At 39.1% G+C, this 14,625-nt stretch overlaps 1 protein-coding gene across 3 annotated transcripts; it reads left to right on the top strand.

Annotated features, from left to right (window-relative positions):
* The first annotated feature begins 5,619 nt into the window (after positions 1-5,619).
* LOC116042543 (B-cell receptor CD22-like) lies at positions 5,620-13,188 on the top strand. 3 transcript variants are annotated; one of them, XM_036000025.1, is made up of 10 exons: positions 5,620-5,696; positions 5,777-5,854; positions 6,632-6,982; positions 7,110-7,322; positions 7,588-7,851; positions 8,041-8,295; positions 10,723-10,983; positions 11,109-11,205; positions 11,320-11,377; positions 13,070-13,188. In XM_036000025.1, the coding sequence occupies exons 2-10, from the start codon at positions 5,785-5,787 to the stop codon at positions 13,151-13,153; spliced, it is 1,653 nt and encodes a 550-aa protein (XP_035855918.1). In that variant the 5' UTR covers positions 5,620-5,696; positions 5,777-5,784; the 3' UTR covers positions 13,154-13,188. The 3 variants fall into 3 exon arrangements, with proteins under 3 accessions (XP_035855918.1, XP_035855916.1, XP_035855917.1); XM_036000023.1 differs by having other exon boundaries at positions 7,104-7,322; XM_036000024.1 differs by lacking the exon at positions 5,620-5,696 and having other exon boundaries at positions 5,713-5,854; positions 7,104-7,322.
* The last annotated feature ends 1,437 nt before the right edge of the window (positions 13,189-14,625 follow it).

Below are 14,625 nucleotides of genomic sequence, written 5' to 3'. Positions count from 1 at the left end.
TCAGCCTCGTTGAGTAGCTAGCTAGCGTTACAACAAACCCCGTCCGCCCGGTAAAATCCAAAAGGTGACATTGGCATGTGAAATATAGTGTGGTAAAACCTGCTAACGTTAGCCACTAATGTTAGCTTGCTGGCTCACTAGCTAACTGGTCAGCTAGCTACCAATACAGATTGAATCAAGAAAAACGTAATTATGTTGGGGAAACTGCAGCTATTTTATTAGCATGACATGAATAAACGTTACTAAACGTAACGTGAATAAACTTGAATGGGTAAACTCGTCCGTGAACAGATGCATTTTAATCAACAATAGCGTTTAGCAATAAAAACTCCCATAATTCCACGCAACTTCCCAACGTCATCAAACGTCTGTGTTTACCATCCATTGTTTTGGTTGAGAGACCCCTAGCGGCAGAAAGTTACATATTGTACGTTTAAAGAACGGCTTGTTTATTGCTAAGGCCATATGGTCAAAATTAAATGATTTAATAATAATGTATAACAATAACAATAACTTATTTCACAAGTAAATTGCTGTTGAACGACAAAAACAACCACCAGATGGGAAAAGGACATTTACAATAACTTCAAATGCACCACGAAGCTGTAGTTTACCAGTTTCATTGAACTGTGTTGTTTCTCCGATGGCAGCTGCAGATTGTTACATACCGGTGTTGAATCCTCTACAGTAAAACACAGTCAAACTTTACACCGTTTAGTGTTCGCTGTCAGCATTTTAACCGTTTTTAATCCAGCTACTAGCTATCAGTAGGCTAACGTTAGCTGCTGAGTATAGTGTTAACTAGCTAGCGGTAGGCTAACGTTAGCTGCTGTTGAGTATAGTGTTAACTAGCGTCACGTGCAGCGGTGTTTGTCTTGTCTGTATCGTCTATTTCAGAGCATCAGAGGGAAGCACAGACATATCAGTGGCACCAGATTTCGGTAGCCAGGGTTGGCAGGAAGAAGATTTTTACAAGTAAATGTTCCAATTAATGATCCAGGCAGCACATTCTCGTCTCCCTCGTTTACAGTCGAATGGTGGCTAGAACGGCTCCGGGTCAAACGTCAATATGGAATGGATTAATCTGCGTTATTTTTTTTAAAGCATTATTTTTTCTCAGATTAATTAATCGAAATGAATGCGTTATCTTGACAGCCCTAATACATTTGTAATGAGACGCCTTTGTCCCCAGCTCATTCTCAGCTGCACAGTAATACTGTCCAGAGTCAGAGGACTGGATGGAGCTGAAGACAAGCTATGGTCCTTCACTGAGAGGCTTGTATACATTCTCCTTGTACCAGGGGTATTTAGCTGCTGGGCAGTGTTGCCACAGTTACTTTGAAAAAGTAACTTAGTTACTTTACAGATTACTTGATTTTAAAAGTAATTTAGTTACTTTACAGATTACTTGATTTTAAAAGTAACTAAGTTAGATTACAAGTTACTTTATTAGTTACATTCAGTAGCTGCTGACAACACCCCGCCGCCTCAACATAAAAATGACAACCATGACAAAGCTGTTCTGTGAGGCAACTCGGCATTGACAGTAGTAGGGATCTTGTTTATTATCGCAAGAAACGAAGGCGAGTCAACCGTGTTTAAGGGCAGCATTTCCTCTACAACATACTGCCCGACCAACTTCTTCAACTCTCCCCCACTTACTGGTTTTGCACCGAAGTCCAGCTTTTGTTGTTTGGGTGGTGGGGGACCTCCTGCTCTCTGCTTTGCACCACCTGGCGGGACTTGCTCTGTAAATTTGACTGTGCGGTGCTGCGACTCCAAATGTTTCTTCAAATTTGACGTAGTATTTTTGTAGCTAGATAGCACTTTGTCGCCACCAGTACAACGAACCTTAATATTGCCATCTTTAGCTGACACAAACTCAAAATAGTGACTGTATTTCCAGCTACAAAACGCGCATCTCTCTCCTCCCTCCATTGTTGTTTACGTTTGTGTCGCTGCCTGGTACACTTTAACTGTCCACATGCTGAAAACGTGACTTGTCGTCGCATACGTGACTTCACTCCCCGAGATGCAAGAAGAAAGCAAAAACAATATATATTTTTACTAAGGAAAATGACAAAAATAGTAACGCACAGTGACTTGGATAAGTAACTTTAATCTGATTACTGGTTTGGAAATAGTAACACGTTAGATTACTCGTTACTGAAAAAAGTGGTCAGATTAGAGTAACGCGTTACAAGTAACGCATTACCCGGCATCACTGCTGCTGGGTTAGCATCATTGCTACAGGTCAGATTCACTGAACTGCCCTCCACTATCTCAGCAGAGGGACTCACTGACACAGAGGGAAGCTTTGGACCATCTGGAGGACAACATGTAAAAAGACACATTTCCCTATAAACAATAAAAAAGTCACTATACTCACAACAATCACTATAGGTTTCTAAGTTTGATGTTTTATTAGTGACACTGGAGTAAACTCACACACTGGAGGAGAACGGTAGTCTTCATATCCTGTAACAGCACAGGAATAGCTGTCGTTATCTTCAACAGAGACTCTGAGAGAAGATGTTTCTCCATCCATTTTCTGTCCATTATTGAACCAGACATATGAAGGATTATCAGGTACATTACAGCTGCTGTGACACCTCAGCTCTCCCTGGGTCCTTGATCTTGTCACCTGCACCTGGAGGTCTGGAACTGTCAAGATAGATTAGAAATGTCATTTCAAACTAAACAGACAAAAGATTCATAAGAAAAAACAATTGGGCAAAATATTCCAATGAAAATATTACCTGTAACAGACAAAGTGACTCCAGGTGAACCAGCAAAACTCCCACCTGGTAGGTTTGTTATGAACCTGAACTTGTACTCATCAGAGTCTCTCTCTTTCAGGTCTGAGATTCTCAGAGTGCAGTCGTCGTTATCAAAGAAATACTTCACACGACCTGTGTAGTCTGAATCTGTTTTCAGATCCACAGGTGCATTATTACTCCCTTTAGTGAACCAGAATTTTTTCTCAACTTTGGTAACATTGTGATTTATTGTGGATGGGTATGTGTAGCTGCAGGATATGTTCACGGTTGATCCTTTTAGAGCACAGATCTGAGTAGAGGTGTAAGTCACCCCCCAGTCATCCTGACCCTGTATCACTGTAACACAGAGAACATCAGGAAGCACAATCAGATTCAGGAGGTTCTTCGATATGAAAACTTCCTAGATGACAAATACTTTGACCAAAACTACTTGGCACTAAAACTGAAATGTTTCTCTCGTATGGTATCTTATGTTAATAATACCATGAGTTTAAAAGTGCAAGTATGACTTATGTAATTTCAGTTTTAAGCCACAGTGAACACAAATATGGAGAAGCACAAAGGCTTTAAGGAACTCCATATAATAATAATAATAATAATAATAATAATAATAATAATAATAATAATAATAATAATAATTATTATTATTATTATTATTATTATTATTATGAGTGTTATTTCTCCCAGTTTTGTTTCTTCTTCGTTCACTCTTTGGTCAGAGGAGCACTGAGATTAGGACACAGACTCATGAGCACACATTGACACTGGGCTGCTTCTGGACATTATATTTAGAAATCACTAAAGGCAGATTACTGTTAACCATACAGAGAAGCGAAACATCAGACCAACATCTGTAAGTAAGTTACAAAATGATTGAGGAAGTTTGGTTCCTATTTTTGAGCTCTTAATATAAGTTATCTAGTTCTCTCAAAAATGGACATAGATTTTTAGATTAACTCTTAAATGAGTGAATCCTTCAGATGAACCACTAACAGCTCCAGTTATACAGTTCATTGAAACAGCCCTACCCTTACTGTGCAATGATACACACCACTAAAAATCTAAATGCTAAAATCTAAAAATGTAGACAGTCACAAGCTGAATGTTTGCTTTTTTGTGTTTTTTTTTCCACTTAAATATTTAGGTTGAAGGATGCAGGGAACAGAAATATGTAAGCAATCTGATGACAATAGTTATCACCACAACAAAACCACTGAGTGCTAAATGCAATGATACACAAAAACATCTAAAACGGAACATTACCTACAACGAGATGCAACAAAGAAACAGAAGAGAATGTGTTTTAATGGTTTACATCACACCACACATTACATCTAGAAAAGGTGATGGTTTAGGAATTCATTTTTTCTATTTATAACTTTGTTAAACTCTAAATAAACATACTATATGTCCTACAGTGTAAATGTAGATATACAGTACCTGGCACAGAGAGAAGGAAGAAAACAAATCCCCTCGCTGCTGCAGTTAAACTCATAGCTGCTCCTCTCATCTGCAGGACTTCAGAGAAAATAACAAACAGGTAAATCATGTCTGCAAGATATAGCAATCACACCAATAAAAAAAATCAGCTTACAACAGAGAGAGATGTCGTCTTGAAAGATAACGCTCCTCTGGGGTCAGTACGGTAAACAGAAGACAGAAGTCAGGCTGCTAAGAGGAAGGAAGTCAAGTTAAGTTTAACATTATCAATATGCATGAAGTTGGTGACTGTCAGATTGGACAGAAGTGTGAGTTTTTTTATTTTAATGGATGCCCATATCTAAAAGTGTATGTTATAGTGTTACCTCAGATAGACGTGCATCAATTTGCATAATGATACAGTGATACAACTCACACACTGATAGAGATTGATAATCCCCACGCCCTTTCAAAGCACCACAGGATTTCTCAGGGATAAAACTGGACTGGTGAAGACAAGGTGTCCTTCCTCATTTCCTCTCTATTCTAAAGCCAGATGAAGGAAAGACGACCAGCTGGACGCTTTAGCTCTGCGTAGGTTTACTGTGACTGGTAGACTTTTTCTGGTCATGACTCTTTACTAAAATCCTGTCAAATACTTTTTGTATCTGTTTTGATTGTCTTTACTGGTTATATTGTCACTCAAATATCTCATTCTATATCAGCATTTTTACACACATTTTCTGAATTATTTTCTTCTGCTGTAACATTGCTAAATTATCTATATTGTTGCTTTCTTTATTTCAGATTATAATGCCCACCTGTTTTTATTCAATATCTGTTTTGTACTTGTAACATCATTGACGCATTTATCCTCTGCACTGTATTTTCTGTATCTATATTTTATTTTACTCAAAACAACAAGAACAGCAAAAAAAGTAATAAGTCAATGTTTTTTTTATTCTCTCAGACTCAGAAGTTAGTTTCGTACTCTTCAAACTTAAATCAGTATTGATTGAATCAGTTTTAATGTTTTAATCAGTTGTTTATTTGTAAGGTTAAGGTTAGCTCATTTGTCCCTGTTACCATTGGTCTCATTAATAGCTTGATGTGATTTTTCCTGTATGAATATTAATACATCTGCTTGTTACAGTATGATGTGTGTTCTGTGTATGAACTGCTGTCTTTTATTCTCTGCTGGTCTTAAAACGATTTGCCACCTACGAGGATAATAAAGTTATTATCATTTTAGTATCATTATGCAAATTGATGCACGTCTATCTGAGGTAACACTATAACATACACTTTTAGATATGGGCATCCATTAAAATAAAAAAACTCACACTTCTGTCCAATCTGACAGTCACCAACTTCATGCATATTGATAATGTTAAACTTAACTTGACTTCCTTCCTCTTAGCAGCCTGACTTCTGTCTTCTGTTTACCGTACTGACCCCAGAGGAGCGTTATCTTTCAAGACGACATCTCTCTCTGTTGTAAGCTGATTTTTTTTTTTTATTGACGTGATTGCTATTTCTTGCATACATTATTTACCTGTTTGTTATTTTCTCTGAAGTCCTGCAGATGAGAGGAGCAGCTATGAGTTTAACTGCAGCAGCGAGGGGATTTGTTTTCTTCCTTCTCTCTGTGCCAGGTACTGTATATCTACAGTTTCTTTGTTGCATCTCGTTGTAGGTAATGTTCCATTTTAGATGTTTTTGTGTATCATTGCATTTAGCACTCAGTGGTTTTATTGTGGTGATAACTATTGTCATCAGATTGCTTACATATTTCTGTTCCCTGCATCCTTTAACCTAAATATTTAAGTGAAAAAACACAGCAAACATTCAGCTTGTGACTGTCTACATTTTTAGATTTTAGCATTTAGATGTTTAGTGGTGTGTATCATTGCACAGTACGGGTAGGGCTGTTTCAATGAACTGTATAACTGGAGCTGTTAGTGGTTCATCTGAAGGATTCAGTCATTTAAGAGTTAATCTAAAAATGTCTGTCTATTTTTGAGAGAACAAGATAACATATATTAAGAGCTCAAAAATAGGAACCAAACTTCCCCAATCATTTTGTAACTTGCAGATGTTGGTCTGATGTTTCGCTTCTCTGTATGGTTAACAGTAATCTGCCTTTGGTGATTTCTAAATATAATGTCCAGAAGCAGCCGAGCCATTACTAAGCAACACTTTACAGCCTTTGTGCTTCTCCATATTTGTGTTCACTGTGGCTTAAAACAGAAATTACATAAGTCATACTTGCACTTTTAAACTCATGGTATTATTAACATATGATATCATACGAGAGAAACATTTCAGTTTTAGTGCCAAGTAGTTTTTCCAAGTATTTGTCATCTAGGAAGTTTTCATATCGAAGAACCTCCTGAATCTGATTGTGCTTCCTGGTGTTCTCTGTGTTACAGTGATACAGGGTCAGGATGACTGGGGGGTAACTTACACCTCTACTCAGATCTGTGCCTTACGAGGATCAACTGTGGAAATGCCGTGCACCTACAGATACCCATCCACAATGAGTCATCAAACTACTGAGGTGGTAAAAAGATTCTGGTTTACTAAAGGGAGTAATAAAGCACCTGTAGATCTGAAAACAGATTCAGACTACACAGGTCGTGTGGAGTATCACTGTGATGAGAAGAGCTGCATTCTGAGTATCTCAGACCTGAGAGAGAGAGACTCTGTTGAGTACAAGTTCAAGTTCATAACAAACCATGATGGTTTCACTGGTTCACCTGGAGTCACTTTGTCTGTTACAGGTATATTTTCATTGGAATATTTTGTCCAATTGTTTTTTCTTGTGAATCTTTTGTCTGTCTATTTGCATGCATGTACTGAAATGGTTTAGTTTGAAATGACATTTCTAATCTATCTTGACATTTCCAGACCTCCAGGTGCAGGTGACAAGATCATGGACCCAGGGAGAGCTGAGGTGTCACAGCAGCTGTAATGTACCTGATAATCCTTCATATGTCTGGTTCAATAATGGACAGAAAATGGATGGAGAAACATCATCTTCTCTCAGAGTCTCTGTTGAAGATAACAACAGCTATTCCTGTGCTGTTACAGGATATGAAGATTACCGCTCTCCTCCAGTGTGTGAGTTTACTCCAGTGTCACTAATACAAGAGCAAACTTAGAAACCTATAGATTTTAATGTGAGAAACTCAAGACATTATGTGTAATATTTGAGCTTATATTCAGTCACTCATTCAACTTTTGTATTAACAAGAACGTGATTTCAACGTGTACATTTTCTCCTCACCAGATGACCCACTGTATTATTCATGATATAAATGATTTTCTGTATAGTGACTTTTTATTGTTTTTAATGAAATGTGTCTTTAAACATTATCTCCTCCAGATGGTCCAAAGCTTCCCTCTGTGTCAGTGAGTCCCTCTGCTGAGATAGTGGAGGGCAGTTCAGTGACTCTGACCTGTAGCAGTGATGCTAACCCAGCAGCTAAATACACCTGGTACAAGGAGAATGTACACTTCAAACCTCTCAGTGAAGGACCACAGCTCGTCTTCAGCTCCATCCAGTCCTCTGACTCTGGACAGTACTACTGTACAGCTGAGAACGAGCTGGGGACGAAGATGTCTCAATACAAATTTATTGATGTGAAATGTGAGTGAAACGGCTCATTTAATAACAGCAAATGATTGACACACACACACACACACACACACACACACACACACACACACACACACACACACACACACACACACACACACACACACACACACACACACACACACTATTACACCACAATTTATGATTAAAGTTAATTTGTTTTCATATTATCTTCTCCAGATGCTCCAAAGGTTGTTCTCCTGTCTCTGACTCCCACTGGGGATATCAGAGAGAACAGTAGAGTGACTCTGACCTGTAGCAGTGATGCTAACCCAGCAGCTACTTATACCTGGTACAAGAATGGTAAACCTCTCAATAAAAATGCACAGATTGTATTCAGCTCCATCCAGTCCTCTGACTCTGGACAGTATTACTGTAAAGCTGAGAACAAGTTGGGGAGGAGGACATCTAGATCCATCTCTATTGATGTGAAATGTGAGTAAAACAGCTCTATTTTAAAAAGCAACATACAGCTAGTGACTGTCTGAATTTGTAGGAGTACTTTGCTGATCATTCCTGCTTTTTTCGGCTCAGTCTGCTTCACATTGACAGCTGTAGGTCACTGAACAGCAGTAGATGAGGAAAAGGTCGTTTTTAGTCGCTGTTGGCATCAGTTTGACTTCTCAGAACAAAACTACTCTATGATTTGTCATAATTTTAATGTTTTCACACATCTCCCCACACCCTTTTACCAGAACATTTAATTGGTGTGTATCATTGTACAGTAGTAGTGCAGTTTTTATTACCTGTATAACTGGAGATGTTAGCGATTCATCTGAAGGATTCAGTCATGTAACAGTTAATCTGTCTGTCTATTAAGAGTTCACAAATAGGAACCAAACTTTGCCACATCATTCTGTTAGTTAACAGACTGTGTGAGGTGTTGCTTCTCTGTATGGTTAACAGTAATCTGCCTTTAGTGATCTAAATATAACACACAGTAGCAACCAAATGTCAGTTTTTTTTCGATTGCTAAACGACAGTGGGCACAACTGAAGCCCCATGGACAAAACTCAAACTACAGTCTGCACTACCAACAGTCACCTGAACTAAACAGTTCACATCACCTGCAAAACTCATTCCAAGCAACACAACTCTTAACACACGTCTCAACACAGGCTCAGTGCAGCCAAACACTATGAACAATCCTCACTGAGATAACACACACCGTCACTCAGAACACACTGAGAGTAAAAACACTAGCATCAAACACCAATACAGAAATTACAAACTTTCTCATCTTTACAGTTTGAACAATCTGAGTGACTTCACACTACTCAATAGTTTCTTTAAAGAAAAGATATAGATTTTATAATGTACCAATGTTACGTAAGGTAAACAAGAAGGAATGAAAAGCAGCAGTTTGCTTCAATATAGTATTTTGTCTCTGGTAATTTATGGAATTACAGTAATGGAAAAAAAAACTAAAGGTACATAACAGTAACAAAGAATAGTGTGACTAATCCTGCCTCTCTCCAGCATCATGCAGCAAGTTCTCCTCATCACATTGGATGTCTGCATCATCTCACTTTTGTTTTTATAGCTGTATAGCTGTATATGTAACCTCAGACATCTTACCTGGACATAATGGTATCTTTGCTCTTTTACCTGTTATTCTCAAACGGTACAGTGTATAATTGTTTCCTTCTTATTTGGTGTTTGTATACAAAAAAAGGCTTTCTGAGCTTTCTTTATATAAATACCGTATATGTTCACTAACTAGTCTAAAACAAGACACCTGCTTAGGCTTTCAGCTAAAGTTGCGATCAGCAGTGTGTGATAGGCACCAGACTGAAATCTATTCTGTTTTGAATGTGTGGTTAACAGTTTTGACAGCAGTGTGTTAGCATTTGAACAAAGTGCTGTAAATCCACAGTGTTGTGCACATTGTGGTTAAAGCCATGGGATAAGTGTGTTCAAGCAATGAAAAAACGAACTAGAGATTGGTCCACATGAACTGCTGCTCTGCAGACTGTAGTTAGAGTTTTGCACATGTGGCTTCAGTTGGGCCCACTGACGTTTAGCAATCGGAAAAAAAACTGTAATGTGTCTTTACTCATTTTGTCCTCCAGATGCTCCAAAGCTTCCCTCTGTGTCAGTTAGTCCCTCTGCTGAGATAGTGGAGGGCAGTTCAGTGACTCTGACCTGTAGCAGTGATGCTAACCCAGCAGCTACTTATACCTGGTTGAAGAGCAATGTAAAGCTCAGACCTCCCATTGAAGAACAACAGCTGGTCCTCATGTCCATTCAGTCCTCTCACTCTGGACAATATACATGTAGAGCTAGGAACAGCCTGGGGCATTACACGTCCAAACCCATTTCTATTAAAGTGAAATGTGAGTGAAACTACTTTATGTAAGTAACGGTAAACAGTTTAATTTTAGTTAAGTTATGCCGATACATATTTCTTGCTGATGTTCAAAAGCTAGGCAATCAGTTTCAAACATATTTTTAGGATATTTAATTTTTTAGCACATTCAAATGTAAGATACTCATTGGTTGTTACCCCCTCCCCACACACAACACACACAAACATGTTGCAGCAACTCCAGTCTGGTTGAGGAAAAGGAGAAAAAAATTATATAAAATCACATCTCTGTTTACTCCACTGTGTCTCAAACCAAGAGTCAAACCTTCAAAATAACACAGTGTATAGAATGTAGAAACAGCAACGTCAGCTGCTCAGTCCACCACTTTGGTCCTAATGAAAATAGCTTCAAAAGTGATTCATCTGTTGTCATGACATTTTTAAAAAGCCTTACAGAGCTGCACAAATTCCAGGGGGCTGTTATATTCTGTCACTTGTTCAACATCTGTTAGAACTAATGACCACTTATTGCCTACCTATGTTTTCTCCTCCAGATGCTCCAAAGCTTCCCTCTGTGTCAGTGAGTCCCTCTGCTGAGATAGTGGAGGGCAGTTCAGTGACTCTGACCTGTAGCAGTGATGCTAACCCAGCAGCTAACTACACCTGGTACAAGGAGAATGAAGACTCACCAAAAGCATCAGGACAGATCTTCACCATCACTGACTTCAGAGCTGAACACAGTGGGAATTATTACTGTGAAGCCCAGAACAGAAGAGGACGTCAGAACTCCACCTTACATCTGATTGTTGTAGCAGGTAAGTTTCTCCATGACACTAATTGTCTCATTAACAGACAGTATCACCTGGCAAACTGATGTATGAATCAAACCCCAATAAGGTCCAGTACTGTTTATCTAATGACTGTCTATCTCCATTTCTAGATACATCAACAATAACACTGATAACAAACAGCATCAGGTTGACTCTGGTGGGGGTGGGGGGGCTGATTCCTCTGCTTCTTTGTTGTCGGTGGATGAGGTGAAACTATAAAAATGAATCATCACTGATTTTTTACTATTACTTCAACTCATAATCATAGTTTTTCAGTTTCCCATTAAACCTTTTATTTGTTTGTTTTTGGATTAAATTCAGGAAGAAGAAAGCTCTGAGCTCCACCACTGAACCAGATGAACCCAAAGAGACTGTGGAGGTGAGAGAGAGAGATTTGGGACAGAACTGAGGCTATCTTTAGACGGAAATGATCTGAAGAGAAAACGCAAAAGTGGCGTTGCGTTCTCACTTTTTATTCCGCGTTTAGACGAGTGTTATGGGGGGGGGGGAATCTACGTGCATATGGTGACGTAAAAGTGTGTGAAATGCGAAACACCAAGTCTGCGTATGGCTAGTGGATAGTGCCATTCAAAGGATAACCAGGAGAAGGAGAAGGAGCAGGCTACCCTCCCCGTCGTCACCAAACCGTGTGGAATTTTGAATTGATTTAATAGGGATTGCAGACGAGAGACCAGCGGCGACTAGGCGGCGAGTGCATGTTAGAAACATTTTCTGACTGCGTATGTTAGAATTCCCATCATATTTACACCCACTAAAGATGTCTGAACTAAGTACGTCGCCTTACAAACGTGTGAAACACACACCTTCACTATCTAAAGATGTCTGAACTATGTACGTCGTCAGAGTGACTTTCCCCCTAATATTGATAACTAGAGTACAGTATATTCTCATTGTTTAGATTCACATTTTGTTAGTGTTCTTTTGCTTACTTTCTGGTGCTGATGTGTTACTCATAATGTGTGGCTAATAATATATCATGCTTATAAAACAGTATTAAACTGCTGAATGAACACTCGGAATGTCTCCATGGCAACAAGAGACAGATGCCGCCAGCATTAGCTACCTTAGCTAAGCCGTCTGAACAACAATCATAAATAAAATAGCAATTTGGCATATTTAACCAAAATCAACAACAATCATCAACTGTCTTACACCTTAGGACCTTAACGAAGGTATAGTCACAAGATATATGATCAAAATCATAAAAACAACAGCTTATATAACTGGGGAGCTTGCTAGCCTTAGTGATAGTTGCGTCCACTTGTTACCCAAAATGAACGTCAATTCACTCAAAAAATACAAACAAATCAACTATTAAGGGTATTCTCCTAACGTTAAAACAAATATGAAGGTTCTTGGGTGACATTTACCCATTACAGAATAAATAAGTCAGTGATTTGGCTGGTCTTCATAGCTTTGCTGACTAGATAAAGAACAGAGCAGCCCACACAGTGAGATCTTGGTGCCTTTGACTCAAATCAGATTTGTTTTTTTTAATTGGGGGTATCTGCAAATATACTTAATAAATAAAGAACTTACAGTATTCACACACACGCGGCGCGCACACACGGCACACACACACACACACACACACACACACACACACACACACAAACGCACACACACTCGCACAGTGCGTTTTTGCCCTTTAGACAGGAACGCGATGGTGGAGCGTTTTTAAGATTTCCACTCTGGAGGGTGGTTTCACTTTTTTGAGTTTTTGAGCCCCAAAATGCCGTCACCGTCTAAACGAAAGGCACATCTGATAAAATATTTTGTCGTTTTCACCCGCGAGCGTATTCGTGTAAACAGGGCCTTACTCTACCAAAGGGTCATCATTTGTTGTTGATGAGTTCATAAAGACAATTCACATATAACTTGATCAGTTCAGTCTTTCTTCATAGAAACCACAGACGTGTCTTTACCGTCACACATTTTCCAACCCCATTTCTTGCATAAGTCCTTTTTAACCAAAGAGCAATTTAAGGAAACAGTCTTTCTTCTGTTATAAAATCTAATTGACTTTCATCTTAATGTCTCTCCTCATCAGTTTGACTCTTGTCCTGAGTATGAGGACATCTCAGAGACTGCAGCACAGACAGAAGACCCAGAGGAGCAGGAAGACCTGGTGTGAAGGTCAGACAGCTTTGAGTCTGCTGCATGGGGGGGGGGGCACTGCAAATGTTTTCATTCTCAGTTTTTTAGAAGCAGCAGGTAGCAGAAGATTTGAGAAGAATGCAGCTTTATTTGTACCTGTGCAGGTACATAACATAACTGAACTCAGTTCAGGATTTGACTTGGTATGCAAAGTGATATGGTGGTGGTGATGGTGCAGTGGACATGTCTTTGGTGCGGGAGGTCTGGGTTTGATTCCCACTGCGATACATCAACTAATGTGTCCCTGAGCAAAACACTTAACTCCTAATTGCTCCGGAGGTGTGCGACCTCTGATATATTGCAATTGTAAGTCACTTTGGATGAAAGCGTCAGCTAAATGACATGTAATGTAATGATGTTTTATATAGTAAATTACTTAAGAAATATTGTTCACCCTTTCACATCACACCTGTCCTGGCAGAGAAAGCCAGTAAAGTCCAACTATTCCACAGCATGTACAGTAGATCTTATATGGTATATTTTTACACATTGAAAAACATTAGCTCAGCTCTGTCAAACTTTGTTAGTTGTTCATTTGTATTGAATGAATTGTATTGTATTGCATGTATTGTAGTCTGAACATCATGCCAGTTCCCTCTCACTGCTGCAGAGGGAGATAGTGTGCAGGTGTAAGCTTTTGATTTCAGCTTTAAACAAACTCTTTTTGTGTTCATTCTTCAGAATGAAGTTTTTATTGATCAGTAATGAGTGTAATTAAAATGTAAATCAGTTGGTATGCTCTGATGTATTTCTCACTTGTCCAATGTTGTCCATCTGTAAAACTTGTCACAGTGTAATAAACTTTTACTCTGGTGAACAACCTAAAACAGCAACTGCCTGATGGAATCAAACTGACTCTGTCCTTCTACTGCAGCTCAACACTTCAAGGAAAGAGATAATTACATTCTAGATGTCCTCTTGATCTGTCTAACTTGAACAGCTAAAGTCTCATATTACTTCATTAATAGCTAGTATGAACAGGTGATATTTCAACAAAAACCAGACTGATATCAAACCTCAGGATCACAGTTCTTTAGCTAATTTGCCGCTCCTCTTTTTACCCTGCAGATATTTTACTGAGTGCTCATTTCATGCTATATTCTATTTACTTTGCAGTAAAAGTCTTAATGTTATATTATATATTATATTATATGTTTGTATTCATAGAGTTGAGACTGACCAGCTGAGTATGATCCATCCATCCATCTTCTTCCGCTTATCCGGTAACGGGTCGCGGGGGTAGCAGCTCCAGCAGGGGACCCCAAACTTCCCTTTCCCGAGCCACATTAACCAGCTCCGACTGGGGGATCCCGAGGCGTTCCCAGGCCAGGTTGGAGATATAATCCCTCCACCTAGTCCTGGGTCTTCCCCGAGGCCTCCTCCCAGCTGGACGTGCCTGGAAAACCTCCCTAGGGAGGCGCCCAGGGGGCATCCTTACCAGATGCCCGA

Source organism: Sander lucioperca, chromosome 4, assembly GCF_008315115.2.
Source record: "Sander lucioperca isolate FBNREF2018 chromosome 4, SLUC_FBN_1.2, whole genome shotgun sequence".
NCBI classification, from domain to species: Eukaryota; Metazoa; Chordata; class Actinopteri; order Perciformes; family Percidae; genus Sander; species Sander lucioperca.
Note: the sequence above shows the minus strand (reverse complement) of the source record. Positions and strands in the feature narration are given on the sequence as shown.

Excerpts from the sequence above, each read along its gene's own strand:
- LOC116042543 (XM_036000023.1), top strand. The coding sequence starts at position 5,785 with ATGAGAGGAGCAGCTATGAGTTTAACTGCAGCAGCGAGGGGATTTGTT. Across the intron at positions 7,323-7,587 it reads TTACCGCTCTCCTCCAGTGT|ATGGTCCAAAGCTTCCCTCT; the intron begins GTGAGTTTACTC and ends TATCTCCTCCAG. Across the intron at positions 8,296-10,722 it reads CATCTCTATTGATGTGAAAT|ATGCTCCAAAGCTTCCCTCT; the intron begins GTGAGTAAAACA and ends TTTCTCCTCCAG.